General features: G+C 43.2%; 1 protein-coding gene across 1 annotated transcript in view; it reads left to right on the top strand.

Moving 5' to 3' along the window:
- Positions 1-23,609, top strand: part of LOC126273658 (uncharacterized) — a 52,611-nt gene that overhangs the window by 14,162 nt on the left and 14,840 nt on the right. Inside the window, exon 2 of the mRNA XM_049977049.1 lies at positions 16,950-17,099. Coding sequence (XP_049833006.1) covers positions 16,950-17,099 — 150 coding nt within the window. The remainder of the gene's footprint in view (positions 1-16,949; positions 17,100-23,609) is intronic.

Genomic DNA, 23,609 nt, shown 5'->3' with positions numbered 1-23,609 from the left:
TCCGGAGATCTTACTGGCCAGGGTAGTTGACTTACACCTTCTAGAGCACGTTGGGTGGCACGGGATACATGCGAGCGTGCATTGTCCTGTTGGAACAGCAAGTTCCCTTGCCGGTCTAGGAATGGTAGAACGATGGGTTCGATGACGGTTTGGATGTACCGTGCACTATTCAGTGTCCCCTCGACGACCACCAGAGGTGTACGGCCAGTGTAGGAGATCGCTCCCCACACCATGATGCCGGGTGTTGGCCCTGTGTGCCTCGGTCGTATGCAGTCCTGATTGTGGCGCTCACCTGCACGGCGCCAAACACGCATACGACCATCATTGGCACCAAGGCAGAAGCGACTCTCATCGCTGAAGACGACACGTCTCCATTCGTCCCTCCATTTACGCTTCGCGACACCACTGGAGGCGGGCTGCACGATGTTGGGGCGTGAGCGGAAGACGGCCTAACGGTGTGCGGGACCGTAGCCCAGCTTCATGGAGACGATTGCGAATGGTCCTCGCCGGTACCCCAGAAGCAACAGTGTCCCTAATTTGCTGGGAAGTGGCGGTGCGGTCCCCTACGGCACTGTGTAGGATCCTACGGTCTTGGCGTGCATCCGTGCGTCGCTGCGGTCCTGTCCCAGGTCGATGGGCACGTGCACCTTCCGCCGACCACTGGCGACAACATCGATGTACTGTGGAGACCTCACGCCCCACGTGTTGAGCAATTCGGCGGTACGTCCACCCGGCCTCCCGCATGCCCACTATGCGCCCTCGCTCATAGTCCGTCAACTGCACATACGGTTCACGTCCACGCTGTCGCGGCATGCTACCAGTGTTAAAGGCTGCGATGGAGCTCCGTATGCGACGGCAAACTGGCTGACACTGACGGCGGCGGTGCACAAATGCTGCGCAGCTAGCGCCATTCGACGGCCAACACCGCGGTTCCTGGTGTGCTCGCTGTGCCGTGCGTGTGATCATTGCTTGTACAGCGCTCTCGCAGTGTCCGGAGCAAGTATGGTGGGTCTGACACACCGGTGTCAATGTGTTCTTTTTTCCATTTCCAGGAGTGTATATGCTGAATAAGTGGCCACCGTCTTGGGGAGGAAATTTAATAGCACATTCGCGAAGTGCAGGAATCGACATAGCGGGCCAGAAAGTGTGAAAACCTTGTCGCTTTGAGAGAAAGTCGTGATCAATAAGTTATTTTGACGCAGTTGTAGCGCTCATCGTAAGTTCAAATATATTATTACAGCCTTTGCCGCTCATACCAAGTACTTCTAGTTTACTAGACTGTGTCGGATTAGTTTCTGGAGAGGCACAACATTTGAGCAGTGGACTGAATATGCTTTCGCGTGGAATTGATTTGGTGAGTTAACATTGTCTGGGAAAAGTTTACATGCAGTTTCGCGAGTCTGCTACTTCGGACTGTCATTATTTGTGTGGAGAGAAATTTATGAAGAAATGGAGCTCGGTATGTGAAGACTAGAGTCCACGAACTTGCATTCAAATATTATCGATAGACTGGCTCTAAACACTGTCTCTTCCTTATTTCTTTTTCTATTAAAAACATGGTGCAATGACATTATTGCGAGACTTTCATTAAAGTGGCGGTGAGAGTTCCCACTTGCCATTCCACTAGACATAGGCGGTTGTATACTTCTGTGGAGCCACGACCGGTGGAGGTGAAGACCATTTGGTACAACAAGGAAACTTCACAGGACACGAGGTGGGCAAACTTCTTAATGATGAGTCAGGGAGCTTCTCGTTACTATTTGGTCAATGTAGCCCTCTGTATGCAACAATTTTGGAGGAACAACTTTTGCTCTTAGAGTGGCTGAAGCAGTAATGAGTCACTGTAGGAGCAATCGTTACATCACGCTAGTTAATTAATTAGTTGGTGAGGGGTAGGAATCGATATAGTCTGATCTGACAGTCTGATTAATAGCGAGTCGACCTTCATAACCAGGACGCAGGAATTTCTGGTAGACATCAGTAGGAATACAGGGCAAGTTCAAGTTTAGATTACGATCTTGATGCACCCAGTGCCATGTTACGCATCCGGTGTGGGGTCACACACTTGGGCCCTTAGCTTCCCCTACTCCCTCTCCCCCAGGGAACCAACGAGAACTGATCAAGGTCACCCATATATGACGTAAAGGTGACGGGAGGCTATCCTCTCGCCACTGGATCAATAAGGATCATGCACCAACTCCATTTTTTGTAACTGGAACACTTGTGTGAGAGGGGTTACTCATGACAGGACAGCATAGAGGAAGTATGTGTCCACTTGTTAATAACAATATCCCGTTAAGTCACGTCACTTGAGTTCTATTTGTTAATACCAGCCGGCTGGAGTGGCCGTGCGGTTCTAGGCCCTACAGTCTGGAACCGGACGACCGCTACGGTCGTACGTTCGAATCCTGCCTCGGGCATGGATGTGTGTGATGTCGTTAGGTTAGTTAGGTTTAATTAGTTCTAAGTTCTAGGCGACTGATGACCTCAGAAGTTAAGTCGCATAGTGCTCAGATCTATTTGAACCATTTTTTTTAATACCAGTATTAAGCGACATCAGTAGAGGTCAGATCCAGAAAGATATGTAAGTACGCTTATTTTTTTTCATTTTTGCATGTTTTTCCGAGTTTTACGTATTTTCCACAAGTTTGCTTTTTTACAACGGGAAGCACTCTGGAACATAGGGAAAGGTTGTGTCGTATATGTCTTATAACAAGTTATGTCACTCTAGGTCTATTTGTTAATACCGGTATTACTTGGAAACAGCAGAGACTTCACATAGACAGATATGTTAAGCACTCTAAGTTTTACGTATTTTCCTCAATTTTACGTATATTTTAAGTGTTTTCCACAATTTTACGTGTTTTGTCCAACAAAATAAGACTGTTCTCGACGTCGGGTCGACGTCATGACGCTCTCAGGCAACTAAAATATAGACTTAGATACCCCTCCCCAACTCATTCTTTTGAAACTGGGATATTCTGGAGCTAGGCGTCATTGGGATAGGCTGAGTCAGTTTGTTAATAACAAATTGCTTCACTCGAGGACTATTTGTGTAATATTTGTAATCACCAGCAGAGGCCTCGCCCAGGCAGATATGTAAGCACTCTGTTTTCCGTATTTTCCACAATTTTGTGCACTGTACTCTATTAGGAGAGTTCTGTATCAATATGGCGTCGCATCGTGTCACGAAGTTGCTTCGTAATGTCGCTACACCGTTTCACTTTCATACAAGGCTACACTCCAAACAAATACTTTCAGAAACGACTTCCTGATACATAAATCTATATTCGATGTTAACAAATTTCTCTTCTTCAGAAACGCTTTCCTTGCCATTGCCAGTCTACATTTTATATCCTCTCTACTTCGACCATCATCAGTTATTTTACTTCCTAAATAGCAAAACTCGTTTATTACTTTAAGTGTCTCATTTCCTAAACTAATTCCCTCAGCATCACCCGATTTAATTTGACTACATTCCATTATCCTCGTTTTGCTTTTGTTAATGTTCACCTTATATCCTCCTTTCAAGACACTGTCCATTCCGTTCAACTGCTCTTCCAAGTCCTTTGCCGTCTCTGACAGAATTACAATGTCATCGCAAACCTCAAAGTTTTTACTTCTTTTCCATGAATTTTAATACCTACTCCAAATTTTTCTTTTGTTTCCTTTCCTGCTTGCTCAATATACAGATTGAATAACATCGGGGAGAGGCTACAACCCTGTCTCACTCCTTTCCCAACCACTGCTTCCATTTCATGCCCCTCGACTCTTATGACTGCCATCTGGTTTCTGTACAAATTGTAAATAGCTATTCGCTCCCTGTATTTTACCCCTGCCACCTTCGGAATTTGAAAGAGAGTATTCCAGTCAACATTGTCAAAATCTTTCTCTAAGTCTACAAATGCTAGAAACATACGTTTGCCTTTTCTTAATCTTTCTTCTAAGATAAGTCGTAAGGACAGTAGTGCCTCACGTGTTCCAACATTTCTACGGAATCCAAACTGATCCTCCCCGAGGTCCGCATCTACCAGTTTTTCCATTCGTCTGTAAAGAATTCGCGTTAGTATTTTGCAGCTGTGACTTATTAAACTGATAGTTCGGTAATTTTCACATCTGTCAGCACCTGCTTTCTTTGGGATTGGAATTATTATATTCTTCTTGAAGTCTGACGGTATTTCCCCTGTCTCATGCATCTTGCTCACCTGCTGGTAGAGTTTTGTCATGACTGGCTCTCCAAAGGCCGTCAGTAGTTCTAATGGAACGTTTGCCTACTCCGGGGGCCTTGTTTCGACTCAGGTCTTTCAGTGCTCTGTCAAACTCTTCACGCAGTATCTTATCTCCCATTTCGTCTTCATCTACAAGCTCTTCCATTTCCATAATATTGTCCTCAAGTACATCGCCCTTGTATAAACCCTCTATATACTCCTTCCACCTTTCTGCTTTCCCTTCTTTGCTTAGAACTGGGTTGCCACATGAGCTCTTAATATTCATACAAGTGGTCTCTTTAATTTTCCTGTAGGCAGTATCTATCTTACCCCTAGTGAGATAAGCCTCTAGCCATCCCTGTTTAGCCATTTTGCGCTTCCTGTCGATCTCATTTTTGAGACGTTTGTATTCCTTTTTGCCTGCTGCATTAACTGCATTTTTATATTTCCTCCTTCCAGCAATTAAATTCAATATTTCCCCTGTTACCCAAGGATTTCTAGCAGCCCTCATCTTTTTACCTACTTTATCCTCTGCTGCCTTCACTACTTCATCCCTCAGAGCTACCCATTCTTCTTCTACTGTGTTTCTTTCCCCCATTCCTGTCAATTGTTCCCTTATGCTCTGCTTGAAACTCTGTACAACCTCTGGTTCTTTCAGCTTATCCAGATCCCATGTCCTTAAATTCCCACCTTTTTGCAGTTTCTTCAGTTTTAACCTACAGGTCATAACCAACAGATTGTTTAGAACTAGTTAAACCTAACTAACCTAAGGACATCACACACATCCATGACCGAGGCAGGATTCGAACCTGCTATCGTAGCGGTCTCGTGGTTCCAGACTGCAGCGCCTAGAACCGCACGTCCTCTTCGGCCGGCAGCATAACCTCTAAAGACCAATTACCAACATGATAAAAAAAATGTGAACAACACACTGTGAGTCTGCTGACAGACCTGTGAATAATGACCATACTTCGGCTGTGCAACACATCACTGTATATGTGCCCGCCATATGAGGGCCCCAAGTCACCGCAGGAAAAATCGTATGCAAACTGAGGGATGCGGAGAATCACCGAGGGGCTATGGTTCCGACTTCTTTTCCAGCAGCTTTCGTCCGATAACTAGCGCAGGCTCGGTCGCAGTGTGGTAGTTGAGGAACTCTAGCCCAGGATCGCCCGCCCGCCACCGATAACCTTCAGACGCCAGCTTGATAAAGCCACCAGCGTACCGCCTGTCGAAAGCGAAGCAGACAGCAGAGACACTAAGGGTAAAATAGTCGGAAATTAATATATATTACACATCTGTGAGCTGCTGCATATGTATATTATTAACAAAACAAGCACTGCCTGGTAGCAAAAACACTCCATTCTTGTAATCGTTACTATAATATCAAGAGGTGTTGGACATTAAGAGTCTACCCGACTGGTCCCGCCGGAGGTTCGAGTCCTCCCTGGGGCATGGGTGTGTATGTTTGTCCTTACGGTAATTTAGGTTAAGTAGTGGGTAAGCTTAGGGACTGATGATCTTAGCAGTTAAGTCCCGTAAGATTTCACACACACAAGAGTCTACCACGATTCCACCTCTCACATATCGCTGTCTTTGACAAATCACGAATCAAGTAATATACTAATACTTATGAGAAGAATGGTTGCATATTCTATCTGGACACCGACATTTTATATACTCGATTGTACAGGGAGAAATCGTCCTGAGACAAAAATGCAGTAACTTTGGTCATGTTTTCCAACGTGATGGGACTCATTCACAAAAAAGCGTTCTGACAAGGTATGTAGTGTTACATTACGATCGTCGTATCAAAAGACCGACGCATACACTGTTTCCTACTAAGATGAAAAAGGAGCTATGAACAACTAGGAAGTTTTATAAGTTGCTTTTGTAGCAGCGACTCATTTGTCGCTCTAACACAATACTTATGAAGCGGATGACTTCTCCAAAAATTCAGTAGCCAAACGCTGGCTGCATTACTGATGGAATCAATCATCACGCTCGAAAACACTACTGAGAACCAAGATTCACAGTCAACGTAAATTAAGGGAATATAGACCTTGTACATGTAGACACGTCCCTATCTTTCTTTAGCACGAGCTTTTCTGAGTGGCACATGATGTATCTGCTTGTGTTTTAAAAAAAAGATTAGGAGGATACGTAATGATCGAATGATCTTTTATAATTGACCTAGAACCTCGAACTGACCTCTCCAACGTTGGGGGCGGGGGAGGCGTGCGTCTGTGTGTGGAAAGCTAAAGTCTACTCCCGAAATAGTGTAACTGTGTGCTTGCAGCAGAATAACATCATCACACTACCTAAAGCGTCAATCCATGTGCTTCAGCGTTAGTATTACCATTTGAAAGATTAAGAATAAACACTGACTGAGTTGGGACTATGTATCGAAGTTGGATGGCATGAGAAAATAGCAAACTACATCTGGTCGTGTATTTGAACCATGGACCTTGCCGTTGGTGGGGAGGCTTGCGTGCCTCAGCGATACAGATGGCCGTACCGTAGGTGCAACCACAACGGAGGGGTATCTGTAGAGAGGCCAGACAAACGTGTGGTTCCTGAAGAGGGGCAGCAGCCTTTTCAGTAGTTGCAGGGGCAACAGTCTGGATGATTGACTGATCTGGCCTTGCAACATTAACCAAAACGGCCTTGCTGTGCTGGTACTGCGAACGGCTGAAAGCAAGGGGAAACTACAGCCGTAATTTTTCCCGAGGACATGCAGCTTTACTGTATGATTAAATGATGATGGCATCCTCTTGGGTAAAATATTCCGGAGGTAAAATAGTCCCCCATTCGGATCTCCGGGCGGGGACTACTCAGGAGGATGTCGTTATCAGGAGAAAGAAAACTGGCGTTCTACGGATCGGAGCGTGGAATGTCAGATCCCTTAATCGGGCAGGTAGGTTAGAAAATTTAAACAGGGAAATGGATAGGTTAAAGTTAGATATAGTGGGAATTAGTGAAGTTCGGTGGCAGGAGGAACAAGACTTCTGGTCAGGTGACTACAGGGTTATAAACACAAAATCAAATAGGGGTAATGGAGGAGTAGGTTTAATAATGAATAGGAAAATAGGAATGCGGGTAAGCTACTACAAGCAGCATAGTAAACGCATTATTGTGGCCAAGATAGATACGAAGCCCACACCTACTACAATAGTACAAGTTTATATGCCAACTAGCTCTGCAGATGATGAAGAAATTGAAGAAATGTACGATGAAATAAAAGAAATTATTCAGATAGTGAAGGGAGACGAAAATTTAATAGTAATGGGTGACTGGAATTCGAGTGTAGGAAAAGGGAGAGAAGGAAACATAGTAGGTGAATATGGATTGGGGCTAAGAAATGAAAGAGGAAGCTGCCTAGTAGAATTTTGCACAGAGCACAACTTAATCATAGCTAACACTTGGTTTAAGAATCATGAAAGAAGGTTGTATACGTGGAAGAACCCTGGAGATACTAAAAGGTATCAGATAGATTATATAATGGTAAGACAGAGATTTAGGAACCAGGTTTTAAATTGTAAGACATTTGCAGGGGCAGATGTGGACTCTGACCACAATCTATTGGTTATGACCTGTAGATTAAAACTGAAGAAACTGCAAAAATGTGGGAAATTAAGGAGATGGGACCTGGATAAACTGAAAGAACCAGAGGTTGTACAGAGTTTCAGGGAGAGCATAAGGGAACAATTGACAGGAATAGGGGAAAGAAATACAGTAGAAGAAGAATGGGTAGCTCTGAGGGATGTTGTAGTGAAGGCAGCAGAGGATGAAGTAGGTACAAAGACGAGGGCTGCTAGAAATCCTTGGGTAACAGAAGAAATATTGAATTTAATTGATGAAAGGAGAAAATATAAAAATGCAGTAAATGAAGCAGGCAAAAAGGAATACAAACGTCTCAAAAATGAGATCGTATGGAAGTGCAAAATGGCTTAACAGGGATGGCTAGAGGACAAATGTAAGGATGTAGAAGCTTATCTCACTAGGGGTAAGATAGATACTGCCTACAGGAAAATTAAAGAGACCTTTGGAGAGAAGAGAACCAAGTGTATGAATATCAAGAGCTCAGATGGCAGCCCAGTTCTAAGCAAAGAAGGGAAGGCAGAAAGGTGGAAGGAGTATATAGAAGGTTTATACAAGGGCGATGTACTTGAGGACAATATTATGGAAATGGAAGAGGATGTAGATGAAGACGAAATGGGAGATACGATACTGCGTGAAGAGTTTGACAGAGCACTGAAAGACCTGAGTCGAAACAAGGCCCCCGGAGTAGACAACATTCCATTAGAACTACTGACGGCCTTGGGACAACCAGTCCTGAGAAAACTCTACCAGCTGGTGAGCAAGATGTATGAGACAGGCGAAATACCCTCAGACTTCAAGAAGAATATAATAATTCCAATCCCAAAGAAAGCAGGTGCTGACAGATGTGAAAATTACCGAACTATCAGTTTAATAAGCCACGGCTGCAAAATACTAACGCGAATTCTTTACAGACGAATGGAAAAACTGGTAGATGCAGACCTCGAGGAGGATCAGTTTGGATTCCGTCGAAATGTTGGAACACGTGAGGCAATACTGACCTTACGACTTATCTTAGAAGAAAGATTAAGAAAAGGCAAACCTACGTTTCTAGCATTTGTAGACTTAGAGAAAGCTTTTGACAATGTTGACTGGAATACTCTTTTTCAAATTCTAAAGGTGGCAGGGGTAAAATACAGGGAGCGAAAGGCTATTTATAATTTGTACAGAAACCAGATGGCAGTCATAAGAGTCGAGGGGCATGAAAGGGAAGCAGTGGTTGGGAAAGGAGTGAGACAGGGTTGTAGCCTCTCCCCGATGTTATTCAATCTGTATATTGAGCAAGCAGGAAAGGAAACAAAAGAAAAATTTGGAGTAGGTATTAAAATTCATGGAGACGAACTAAAAACTTTGAGGTTCGCCGATGACATTGTAATTCTGTCAGAGACGGCAAAGGACTTGGAAGAGCAGTTGAACGGAATGGACAGTGTCTTGAAAGGAGGATATAAGATGAACATTAACAAAAGCAAAACGAGGATAATGGAATGTAGTCAAATTAAATCGGGTGATGCTGAGGGAATTAGATTAGGAAATGAGACACTTAAAGTAGTAAAGGAGTTTTGCTATTTAGGAAGTAAAATAACTGATGATGGTCGAAGTAGAGAGGATATAAAATGTAGACTGGCAATGGCAAGGAAAGCGTTTCTGAAGAAGAGAAATTTGTTAACATCGAATATAGATTTATGTATCAGGAAGTCGTTTCTGAAAGTATTTGTTTGGAGTGTAGCCATGTATGGAAGTGAAACATGGACGATAACTAGTTTGGACAAGAAGAGAATAGAAGCTTTCGAAATGTGGTGCTACAGAAGAATACTGAAGATAAGGTGGATAGATCACGTAACTAATGAGGAGGTATTGAATAGGATTGGGGAGAAGAGAAGTTTGTGGCACAACTTGACTAGAAGAAGGGATCGTTTGGTAGGACATGTTTTGAGGCATCAAGGGATCACAAATTTAGCATTGGAGGGCAGCGTGGAGGGTAAAAATCGTAGAGGGAGACCGAGAGATGAGTACACTAAGCAGATTCAGAAGGATGTAGGTTGCAGTAGGTACTGGGAGATGAAGCAGCTTGCACAGGATAGAGTAGCATGGAGAGCTGCATCAAACCAGTCTCAGGACTGAAGACAACAACAACAACATTTACTTATGGTTAAAATGGACTAATATTGAAAAATGTTATAAATGTCAAAAACCGCGATAGGAAATCTGATACTGTATGGTCACATAGGATATCTGCACTTATAGAGTACAGTCGAGATGTGACATAAGCACCGGATCAAAGTGTCTGTGGGAGAACTCTTGGACGCTTCCGTAGAAAGTATGAGTGATCTATTAGAACCACTGGGCAATATGCATCTTAATTGACTGCCATCATCTCATAGTAGACCTCCTGGGAAAAAATGTACGTATTTTTTTGCTACTTTTGTTCAGGATGTCATAGACATGGCGTCACTGATGAGCTTAGAAAAAACAATATCATTACACAGATGGGGTAATCGGTGGAGTGGAGCAGTAGCGAGTAGATTTGGGGTAGTGGTGATGCCACATATAACGGTTATGTAACATCAGACCACGACTTCTGCATGGAAGGAGGCTGACAGCAATTTCGGCAATGATAAGGGAGCTTGAATAGAATGATTAAAGTGGATGGCCTCCTATTGTGCAATGTATATAATAAGTTTATATGCCAAATCATAAGCCTAGGCGTCAACAAACCAACTTGTAACTTTTATAAAGTGTACAGACATGTGACTATAAGGAGCTTTTGCGTACTCCTTGGCTAAAGGTGACTGTATATTCATACTGGAGGCTACAATATGTAACTACAGAGTGAATCATGTGTCTGATCCTGTGCAAGACGTTTGAATTATTTCTGAAATAAAAAAAACTGTATTTACCGTGTGCGCCACTGCACTTTGTGCCAATTACGTCCATATGGTGTCAGCTAACAGACAACTTGCAGAAGAGCGTAAGTTTGTCTACTATAGGTGGTAAGAACAGTCGAAAATTGCCTTAAACCGTCTTGAGACGCAAAACCGATGGAATATTGTTAATTATGTTCTGTCTGCATGGAGGTTAACACGACTCCAACAAAGACGACGTAAGTATTACTCAGTTGTGCAATATTAAACGATGCGAACGTATTTCTCTCAATCCAGGACATTGTTCTCTACAGTACGATCAAATAAAGATAAGGCCGATTCAGGACTGATATCCACAAACTGTAATGATCAGAACAGTAGATCCGTGTGGCAGGTCATCCCACCGTCGTAATCGAATCATCAGGAACGTCAAAACCGTGCTCCACCCAAGGGTCCACATGTCATCGCTACTGGGTGTGGTACGTCATGTCGATCAATACTGAACCGTCTAGAATCGACGACAGCTCTGCCTGCTATCCAGTGAGCTTCTCGCGTCTCAGTCCCCAAGTTATAGAAATATTTGAAAAATTATTCCTTACAAACAACACTGCTTTTTCCAGGCAGTGATGGACACTCCTCTTAAGTAAATTAACATGTTGTACAACAGTATTTTTTTCTCTCTCTCTCTCAGCATGAAATTGGTAGGACGATCGTCCATTCGTCAGTGCTACATTTGGCGGCCTGGCAAACCCTCTTGAATCAAGACTAGGAGGCATGGTTGTTATTTATGATTTCCAAAAGCATCAACTTTCCCAGTGACTTTTACTGGTTTGCTAAAAATAATGGGGAAAAAAATAACTAGTAAGAGTAATTCAGATAATGCAAAGGAGGTACCTAGGTACCTAACTGGTGGTTGTACAGACGTCTAAAGGACGCAATGTCTCGAGCACGCTTATAATACGTGTTTGAAAGGGTAGCGACGCTAAATGCTTCACTCTTTACCCAGATGTTGATTCCTGTCATCGGTACGAATAATCGTCATCCCATGTTTACCACATGCATACAAAAGATGACACATGTGAGAGAGAGGTGGTAAATACCAAGGTCGATGTGAGATCTAAAACACAACATTCCTGGTAGTCAAGGTAAATATGGATGACGTGTAAAGGGTCACATGCATTCCTGACAGTCAGTTGAATGATCTTTTATAGAACTGTACCACATAGTTTTAATTATTTACCATTGAAATATGCATTCCAGGATTTGACCTACATAATAATAGCGAAGTGGCGGACACACAGGGTCATATGAAATGGTTCAAATGGCTCTAAGCACTATAGGACTCAACATCTAAAGTCATCAGTCTCCTAGACTTATAACTAATTAAACTTAACTAACCTAAGGACATCACTCACATCCATGCCAGAGGCAGGATTCGAACCTGAGACCCTAGCAACTGCGCGTTTCCTGACTGAAGCGCCTAGAACCGCTCGTCCACAGCGGCCGAGTCAGGGTGATTTCTTCTACGGTGTACAAACTTAAGGGATTGGTCGATGAGAAGATACGGAACAGAAAAGGTCTAATGAACTTATGTCCGGAAACGCATGGTTTTCATGCTAGAGACAATTTATTCAATTATTCTTTGTCACAGAGTTTGCAGTCTAATACGCCTTATACCAAGCAGCCACAGTTACAGTATTTGTTGAAAATGTTTTCCATGTGCCTCAACACATGAGTGTACGTGCCGTAGCTTGTTCCGTCTCACACGTTCACATCGGGCAGGCTGCATCTTAAGAGTGTCCAAGGCAGCATCCAGTGTCTCCACGCCTGGAATGGGATCTGCATACACGATACATTTGAGAGAATCCCTTACCCAGAAATCGCACGGATTAAGATTCAGTTAACGAGGAGGCCATGCAACTGGACCCCGATCCATCGACAAGAGAAGGCACGATTGAGTTGCGTCAGGATGTTAACGGCGAATTGGTCTGGAGCACCATCATATAGCAGCCAGCAGGGGAGACGAAGTCACACGGAAGAAACGCCGAAAGTTCCGGCCTGTTAAGCGTCGTGAAAGGAAGACTGGTCCCCTGCAACGACGCTAGTGATTCGCTGTCACCACATCGTGGGGGTTATGCATACTGTCTCACAGATGATTGTTATGAAAGTTAAAGATACCACTTCGCATAAAGGTGGCCTCATCTTTGAAAAGGATGGATGACACAAATACCTGAATCGTGGTTGCATGGTGAAGTAACCAGTGACAAAACTGTTACCAATGTGGAAAGTCTGTCACTAGTAAGCCCTGTACACGCTGCAAAAGATAAGGGTTGTAAAATTATCATGAGTAATGCTCCACATGGTCACCTAGCTTGCCCCGTACTGGAGGGACGACTGCCTTGTACTGACACGGCGGTCTCATTCCACAGTGTTAGTCGAAGTTTCCTCCAAACGGCGAAACACTGTTGCAAACACTGAATACTGTAGTAGTTGTCGGCGGGGATAGATCTCCTGATACAACCTTGTTGCCCGCCCTCCGTTGCCATTTGCTTTTCCGTAAGTAAACATTAGGTCGGCAGGCTCTCGATTCGAATACGGAACCATAGTGTACAACGCTATATTACAAGTTGAGTCAACAAGAGAAGTGAATCGGACACAACATTACTAATTACCATGGCAGGAAAGGGCGCTAGGGCATGACGTATAATGAACAGTACCACCCTCTAGGAGGAAACCATGATTACTGTAACTGTGACTGCATGGTACAGCGAGTATTAGACCGCAGTCTCTGTAACAAAATATGATTGAATAAATGGCCACTAGCATGAAAACCTGGCACTTGCGGACATAAGTTCGTTAGACCTTTTTTGTTCTGTATCCTCTCATCAATAAATCTCTACAGTTTGTACACAGTGGAAAAAATACTCCCGTATGAAGTTACTAAGATAGACTGTAATGAGATCAGCTCACTACTATCCGGAGAATTAATGTAAATATGACTGGGTTGATGCGCTTACAACCTCGCACCGCTACTACCGAAAACGGACTGATAAAGGGTTACACAAAATACCATACTAGGCACCGACAATACTGATGTTGCACATTTAGATGCTTCTGTTTTGTCGTAAGTAAATCAGTATGGAAAATTCTAGTGATAGTAATCTGAGCATGCAAAGAACAACTATGCATCTGCTCTGGAGAATATGGTTGGTTGTGAAGGAGAATAAATTAGGCCTTCCTGATACGTAAAAGACACATTATTTATCGAGGAGACCTAGACCATTACCTATTAATGTATTCGCATATGTATCCCTAAGGTCATACTGGATGATGCTAGATCATATGGTATTGATCGTGATGTATTTTTTGTTTATGACTCCTTAAATTACAATACATTCGTGTTATGTTTTTAGCTGTATGTATACATGATGTGGAAGACTGAAATTTTAATCGATTATTCGGGAATGGTAGAATACAATAGTCAGCTGCTCTACTTAAAAACAGATGGTCAGGACTTACATTCGTTTATATGCTTGTAGTTTTAACGTTGAAATCGACTACACAAACCTGCTGTACCGGCAGCAATTTTGGAATTCAAAGTTAATCTCCCGTATGATGGAAAACCATTTAGTCTGATCCGTTAATTTAGACTCATCTCTGTGAAACATGCTTTATTATGCCCTGGCAACGATGGATGGTAGAACCATGATCCCTCCAGATGTCTTGCGATTGGGTTTTCTTTAACGGTTGTCCGAACTCTAGGTCACTTAGAAGAGAATCATTCGATCATGACGTATCCTCCGAATCCCCTTAGAACGCGAGCACATAATATACGTTATGGTACCATGTGCCACTCACAAAAACCAGAGCTGAAAGAGGAACACGTCTATCTGTACAAGGTCTATTTTCCGTTATATTACACTGGCTGTGAATGTTATTTCTCAATACTGTTTTCGAGCATGTCGATTGCGCCTCCCAGTAACGAGTCCAGTTATACGCTAATGATTTTTTGAAGAAGTCATCCCCATAGTAAGGAGTGTGTTACAACGACAAACGAGTTACTGCTGCGAAGTTGGTCAGCAACCTAATAAAATATATTGGTTGATCATGAAGTATATAGTCCGTATTCTGCCTGTTTACATATTTCTGTATTGGAATACGCATGCCTATTCCAGTTTCTTTGGCGCTTCAGTGTAAAAATATTGGGAAGGAAATAATTCGTACGGAAAAATTATGTCCTCAGAAAAATGCAACATTTTGGCAATTAAGAAGTAACAACGAAATTATTCAGAACATAGACAACATACGAAACAACAAGAAAGAATAGAGTACTATTTTTTGGACTATCTATAGAATGGCTGACAACAGATTTACGAAGCAGCTCTTCGGATATTTTAGGGAAAAAAAAATTAACAACCACCGGGATTCGAGAGGCTGCGAACGACTAAGAAAGGAACATCAAAAGAGAAGAAGAGATATTGGAAAGAAACATTTTTAGGGAAAATGTTTAAAAAGTGGAAAGATCCTCCAGGAGAAGAAAATTGGGGCAAATTGATCTGAAGACAGGCAAAAAGAAATGTAGTGAAACAATGAAGGAAGGAAGAAACAAACTGCAGTAAACTGTGTGTGAATATAGGGGACTGTAGTACTTTTTTTAATAAAGTGTCTTCATCGACATTACTAGATATTTTCCTCATAAGAATTGAGTTACAGCTTTTTTCCGAATAAATCTTATCAAGTCACAAAACTGGCCTCTACCTCAGCCAGGAATCTGTAACTGTTTGTCTACTGTATGGCTAGGTTTCCAAGTCCAAGCATGGGCTACTCAACTGTCATTGGCCTGTATGTACATTGTTTTATTTCATAAATATATTGCTGCTGTCGAAAAAAAATTAATTAAACCAGCCGAAGTTAGCCCTCAGCACTGTGTACTTCCCCCACAATGAGCGCAAGAGCCCCGTATTCACGCCTTATCTGCACGGTCAGCACTACGAAGAAACTAACAGTTTATTTTAGCGACTAACGTCACAATAATTTCTTTTTGTTGTTTTGACAATTCCCAGTTTATTTGAGTAAACAGGAAAACGAGGAGCAAAATTACTCAGTGCTATTTTTCTAGCGGAACGCTGAGGGATGCGTACCCCTAAACTTATTCATCGACAAAGTAATTTTTTTACTGTGTTGAGAACTTGGAAGAGCGCCAAAGATTTATTTCACGGACGTACATTTTTTATTTCATTTTTTAGTATTGGTAATTGCAATACGAACGATACCAGTGCAGTTTTTGGTGGGAAACGCGATGTCATTAACTGTTTGAAGCATTTCTAAGCTGCGGGAACCGTTCTCGACAACTGAATCGCTGGCAGCCAGTTCGACAAGCATGTAGTGTCCTCGCCAGATAATAGTGGGCGATGGTAGTGCTAAACGGCTATGCGTATGCTCAAACGCCGAGGTACCGATAGATATCTCTACGGTCCCGCTACCATGATCTTTCGCGATTCATTGCCATCTTTGTTTTGTCGCTCTTTATTCGTTTGCGGTTGCTGTTCCGTTCTTGTCGGTTGTGCGAAGTTTTCAGTGTGCCTTGTCTTTCGTTGGAACTTATAGTTAAGTTGGAGGTGAGAGATTAGCAGAAAACTAACGAACTATTTTACTTGTTCTCCTGCAATTGAAAAACCAAAAAAAGTCAATAATTCGTGTGCGAGTGAAAAGCTAGGAAGTTCATCAGTTCATGACGTAAGTGAAACTGTAAACCTGAGCACTGAACTTACGTATGAAAATGCAGTGAACAAAAGAGTGCATGACAGAAAATTACATGATCGTCCAGACTGTTGGACCCTGGAACAAGAAATCGCATGTTGTGAGAAAAATGACTGGTTGATCGTTTCAAACAAAAAACTTGGCTGCAGAATTTGCAAAGAAGTAGGAAGTTTAGGCGTAGAAAAAAATAAACAAAGCATGCACATTGCCCAGCCTTGGGGTACAGTATCTGTGTTATTTTCAGGTGGTTCCAGAAAAGAGGAAATGGTTTCTTTGCGTAAAGTCAACGGAAGAGTCCAATACCATTTTTTTTTTTTGTAGTTCGACATGTTGATGACGTCATGACTAAAAGCAGACGGGTGGTATCCCAAGCTTCAATTATAAGTAATTTTCGCTGCATTATAACCAATGTTGGAGTACCCTCAAACTTTTTTTTAGAAAAAAGCACTGGAATTACTTATTGCTGAGAATTAGTTAGTTGCGACCAAAACCTATAATGGCGTTTGCAATGATTTTGCAGGGCAGGAAGATGATAATCCCGGAGCAGCTGACGTGGTGCGGGGAGGACACCATAATAGAGGCGTCCGTGGAGCAGCACGAGGGAGCGGACGGCCAGCAACTCTTCTCGGGCTACGTGTACACGCCCGTCGATGTCGACGAAAAGTTCCTGGTGAGTAGGCGTTGTTGAACTGCGGAGGTGTGCACAACGCACCACGAGGTTGGCCCCACAAGAGCCTGTACTATTTATTTACTCTTCTCAATTACAGCCTATTCTCTGATAAGATAAAACAGCCAATACAAATTACATTTCCTTGGATACCAATAAATTTTATTTGTCTCTGATACTTAATTCTTTTGTTTAAATACTACAATTACTTCTTCTGCCGCAGAACTACAATAAGACCGTTAACCAGTTACCCGACTACTAGTAGGAGAGACTGGGTACAGTTGAAACGGTTTGGCTTTTATCGTTCACATTGTTGTTGTTTATAAACCAATCGTCAATAATGATATGTCAAATGCAAGAGCGCAGTTGTACCTACAAAACGGCTATAGCACTTTTCTTTCTGGAAAGCATATTTTACATTATACAAATTTAAAAAAGAAAATATCCGACTTGTTTCAACCGTCCCCATAACAGGGGCGGTTGAAACAGTGGTTGGGGTCAGTTGAAACACATCCAAATAACACAAAATATAGACTAATATTGCAACTAGTTTTATTTAAAATTAGGCTGATTCTAGTGATATGCATAATTATGGCACTATATAATGAAATTAATCAGTCTTCAAGGTTTAAATACCTATAAAGACATTTCAAAATAACATTTGACAAGTAAGGAACATTACGAGAAAACTAAAAGAAACATTTCTTCAAACAAATAAACTTACAGAATAAAGTTTTTGCTTGGGGTCAATCTGAATATTCAGAGTCACAGTTGTGGGAAACTTAGCTAAGTCCGCCTTCTGTGCATTCTTCGTGAGCCCACTGTTTACAAGTAATACACTGAATCCACTTTTCTCCGGGTCTGCTCTCTGAATACGCACTCATCTGATGACATTTCCTGCTGAGTATTATTTTTTCTTCGTTTTGAATTTTTTTTCCTTTTCTTCCATCCAATCTTTTCTTCACTTGCTTAGCTTTTCTCCGTTTCAATCTTGCTTCATGTTCTATTCTTATCTCCTCTTTCTCTGGGGTGTCAGTGTAAATTGTTGAATTTCTAGTTTTTCGCCCTTTCGGCCTATTACATTTCCTCAGGGGTTCTTTTGGTAAAGGCCGTACTGCTTCCGGTGTAAATACAATAGCATCATTACAAATTGCTTGTGTGCTTGTAGACGGTCTCGGTGAAGTTACCTGATTGATAGGCCTAATGCTGCTGCACAGTGTAGGTGTTTTAGGTCTATTCGAAGTTTCTTGACGTTCATCAACGTTTTCTTGCTGGGTTGATGGAACTGGTGAACTATTAATAGCCTTTTGTCGAACTGTTGTCTCTGCTATTACGCCTTGTTCCTCAGTTAAAAGAGGAGGCGACAGGCCTAATTGTGGTGTTTCATCTTCAGGTGGATTTTCATTAATTATAGGAACAACTGCAGACTCAGCTGTATTTCCAGGATTGAGTCTATCCGTTACAAATGCAGGAGCAAAATCGAGCTCACTCAACAGCTGCCGGTTATATGGGTAAATTCCCATTTTGCGAAAGCCGGCTTGAATGTTGGAAGATGTCAGAGCGAGGGGCATAGCAGACGCTACAATCCCCGAAATGTTGTAGTTTCACATTGCTTTTCCTGGATGGTTTCGCATCAACGCATTACAGGTCGAGTTTACAGCCTTCTTGAAAGGGCCATATGCAGATCGATGGAGTGGCTGGAGTTTGTGAGAACAATGGGGAGGGAAAGAGAGTAAGACAATGCCATTGTTCTTGCAAAAATCTGGTGCCTCAATATGAATGTGTGAGGAGTGGTTATCAAGTATGAGTAACACTTTATGAGACGGAGATACATTCGCGTGCTTCTTGACGTGTTCCAGGAAATTCAAATATGATTCATCCTGCATCCAACCAAAGGGATTGCAGTCCCACCCCAAACAAAATGGTCTTGGTAATGCACTCGTGGAAAAATGAAGAATGGAGGAATAACATTGCCAATGGTGTTTGCTGCAAAGGTTACTACTTGACGAGCATCGCGTCTGGCTACAACTCTTTCTGGTTTTTGAACAAGGGTTCTGCCTGTTTCATCAGTGTTATATGGTTCAATGGTTCAATGGCTCTGAACACTATGGGACTTAACATCTATGGTCATCAGTCCCCTAGAACTTAGAACTACTTAAACCTAACTAACCTAAGGACATCACACAACACCCAGCCATCACGAGGCCGAGAAAATCTCTGACCCCGCGGGGAATCGAACCCGGGCGTGGGAAGCGAGAACGCTACCACACGACCACGAGATGCGGCCCTAGGGCGTTATATGTCTTGGGGTTCAAAGTAATGATGGTCCATGACAATGGCCAAATTGTCATAGAAAGCATCGACGTTAGTTATATTAAAGCTAGTCGCCCTTGATAGGCTTGTAGCTTGCGCAGCGCGTACGGACAGGTTCAGGTTCAAATGGCTCTGAGCACTATGGGACTTAACATCTATGGTCATCAGTCCCCTAGAACTTAGAACTATTTAAACCTAACTAACCTAAGGACATCTCACACATCCATGCCGGAGGCAGGATTCGAACCTGCGACCGTAGCAGTCGCGCGGTTCCGGACTGAGCGCCTAGAACCTCGAGACCACCGCGGCCGCCACAGGTTCAGGGTTTCTTCTCATAAACATCTGAAACCCATTCCTCACCAGCCATTTCGTTGTTGTCCCAAGTTGGAGGTCGTGATAAATTAAACTTAATTGTAAGTTCGTAAGCTAATTTTCTCACCTCTTGTTTAGACAGACCAAAATATATATGACCTTATCGCATCAAATATTTTGATAGTTCTTGTTCTTGTTCTTCTTTAAAAACTTGGTTGGGGGCTCTGTATCTCATACCTTCATCGTCCTGGCCTGTCGCATCTCGCTTTCGTATGTACCGGAGTAGGGAACAGTGGTTTATTCCATGCTTGTCCGCTGCTTTACGTAGTGAGTTTCCTGCTTTCACCTCTTCATATGCATCCTTATACTTCGACAAATCAACCTGCCCTCTGGAAGTCTTCCTCACCCTAACCCTCGGCATCTACAAAACAAAACGAAAATATATGTTTACTATTTCAGCCGCACCCACAAAAATTGTTTCAACCGTCCCCAACCCCACCTTTGAAACAAGAGAGTTTATAGGAACGGTAGTAATAATAACGCATTAAAACTAGTCATTATTCCGCATTCTACAAGCTTCATTAAAGGCACAAACACACTCTCAGTACTTTGACTTAAATAAAATACACAATATTAGCTTAAAAGCCAGAAGAAAAACACTTACTTTTCTGTGTAGAAAAACAACACGGCCTCCTGTAAGCGACGACAATGCACGGGGACCAGCGCAACACTGAGATTCGTGTTCGGAATTGTCGTTCGATCTTTTGTTTCATTAGACCCCCCACTCCCTGGATAACAGTTCCAGAGATATTAGCTTTGTTTCTACCGTCCTGTGTTTCAACTGTACCCAATCTCCCCTACTAATATAAGCCCTACAGAATCTGTTCTCATTTTATTCATTTATTTTGGTTCACTTAACTTGTAAATGGTTGTTTGCACTGCTGGATCCGCGCCCATACTACACCGGTCAAGAGCCATTTTGTGCTGGATTCCATCGTCGGACAGCTGGTCAACAGCGTTTCCATTATAGCAAGCAGTTTCACCCATCACTGATACGTCTTAAACTCCACACTTCCATGATCACTTGCACCAACACTACGTAGATTTTTGGGAAATTGTTTCATTCGGTGGTAGCCGGCCTCAGTTGTCTTTTCTCCATCTGCAGAACATATTGTCCAGCCTGATTGGTGGCATGATGACTTAAGACTGAATGTCTAATCTTCCTTGGCCTTCCTGGATACTGCGGCTGCAGTATCGCCACATCGACTCGCTCCTTAGTGATGATTTGGAATCCAATATCCTAGTACCTGACGTCCATTAGCGCCGTCCCACAATGTGTGTTCTGGTGTGCCCCCACTGCCGCAGGTGCAACTGTCATTCATCTATCTTTTGATTTTGTGTACAAACGTAACATATCTACATCTTCGTCTACACAGGTACTCCGCGAGCCACCGTACGGTGCATGGCGGAGCGTACCCTGTACCACCACTTGTCAATTCCTGTGCGCTTCCACTCGCAAACAGAGAGAGGGAAAAATGACTGTCTGTATGCCTCCTAATTCCTCGTATTTTATCTTTGTGGTCCTTACCTGCAGTATATGTTGGCGGTAGTAGAATCTCTCGGCAGTCAACTCCAAATGCCGGTTCTCTAAATTTTCTCAATAGCGTTTCTCGAAATGAACGTACCCTTCCCTGCAGGGATTCCTATTTTAGTTCCTAAAGTGTCTCCACAGCACCTACCTGTTGTGCGAAATGTAGCAGCCCGCCTCTGAATTGCTCCGATGTCTTTCTTCAACCCGACCTGATATGAGTGCCAAACAGTCGAGCAGGACCCAAGAATAGTTCGCACCAGCGTCCCATATGCGGTCTCCTTTACGGGTGAACAACTCTTTCCTAAACTTCTCCCAATAAATCGAAGTTTACGAGTCCCCTTACCTACCACAGTCCTCACATGCTCGGTCATGGCTAGTCAGTCCACTCAAAGGGTTTAGAAACCTCGTTTTTAATCTCTCTCTGACATTAGGGAGAAATTCGTACGTTCTCCCGTCTGTGCCTCAACTGTCCCGTTCATTTTGCCAAAGTTGCAATACGCAGTGTTTTATTACCGTTCTCGAACTGGCCTCAGTTCCAAACACCCTTCGTACTTCGATTTGAGTGTCTTTCTTTAACCAGTAAAAGGCTCTCCTTTTCCTAGTTTCCACATCCAATGTGCATATTCCTTAAATTACTAACAAAGCATAGTGAGATTATAAAAACTCTCATGGGTGTATAAATACCACCTGGAAATTAAATGTCATTTCTAGGTAGTTAAGGTGATCAAAACTTTCAAGCGCCTCCAGTAGATGGAAGTATCGGTGCCAGTGTGCTAACAAATTCAGTTTGAAGATATAGATAGTGGATACTGTGACCGCCAACTGAAGTGTGAAGGTCAATGGGGTACCGAGTTTAGAGGAAAGTCCCTGGTTGGAACACATTGCTAACCAGGGGATCTTTACAAAGCGTAGTGTCACGAAAACAGGCGTGGGACTGGTGCTGGTTAACTGATAAAGGCAGAAAAGATATGCGATACGATGAAAGATCAGGGTGGCTAAGTACCTGCACGTCAGACGACGATCCGTGCCTTGCAGACGGGTTTATTAAAGAAGATCATTGCATTTACGTGGGGCAGATTGCACACGAACTCAACATCTACCGTTGCAGAAATGTATCGTGCGCAGCACGGTGGACTAGTACACTATTGGCCATTAAAATTGCTACACCAAGAAGAAATGCAAATGATAAACGGGTATTCATTGGACAAATATATTATACTAGAAATGACATGTGATTACATTTTCACACACAGATCCTGAGAAATCAGTACCCAGAACAACCACTTCTGGCCGTAATAACAGCCTTGATACGCCTGGGCATTGAGTCAAACAGAGCTTGGATGGCGTGTACAGGTACAGCTACCCATACAGCTTCAACACGATACCACAGTTCATCAAGAGTAGTGACTGGCGTATGGTGACGAGCCAGTTGCTCGGCCACCATTAAGCCCACGTTTTCAATTGGTGACAGATCTGGAGAATGTGCTGGCCATGGCAGCAGTCGAACATTTTCTGTATCCAGAAAGGCCCGTACAGGACCTGCAACATGCGGTCGTGCATTACCCTGCTGAAATGTACAGTTTCGAAGGGATCGAATGAAGGGTAGGGCCACGGGTCGTAACACATCTGAAATGCAACGTCCATTGTTCAAAGTGCCGTCAGTGCGAACAAGAGGTGACCGAGACGTGTAACCAAAGGCACCCCATACCATCACACTGAGTGATACGCTAGTATGGCGATGACGAACACACGTTTCCAATGTGCGCTCACCGCGATGTCTCCAAACACGGATGTGACCATCATGATGCTGTAAACAGAACCTGGATTCATCCGAAAAAATGACGTTTTGCCATTCGTGCACCCAGGTTCGTCGCTGAGTGCACCATCGCAGGCGCTCCTGTCTGTGATGCAGCGTCAAGGTTAACCGCAGCCATGGTCTCCGACCTGATAGTCCAAACGTCGTCGAACTGTTCGTGCAGATGGTTGTTCCCTTGCAAACGTCCCCATCTGTTGACTCAGGGATCGAGACGTGGCTGCATGATCCATTACAGCCATGCGGATAAGATGCCTGTCATCTCGCCTGGTAGTGATACGAGGCCATTGGGATCCAATACGGCGTTCCGTATTACCCTCCTGCACCTACGGATTCCATATTCTGCTAACAGTCATTCGATCTCGACCAACTCGAGTAGCAATGTCGCGATACGATAAACCGCAATCGTGATAGTATGCAATCCGACCTTTATCAAAGTCGGAAACGTGATGGTACGCGTTTCTCCTCCTTACATGAGGCATCA

The sequence above is a fragment of the Schistocerca gregaria genome, chromosome 1 (assembly GCF_023897955.1).
Source record: "Schistocerca gregaria isolate iqSchGreg1 chromosome 1, iqSchGreg1.2, whole genome shotgun sequence".
NCBI classification, from domain to species: Eukaryota; Metazoa; Arthropoda; class Insecta; order Orthoptera; family Acrididae; genus Schistocerca; species Schistocerca gregaria.
The sequence above is the reverse complement of the archived record's forward strand: the minus strand, read 5'-3'. Positions and strand labels throughout refer to the sequence as shown.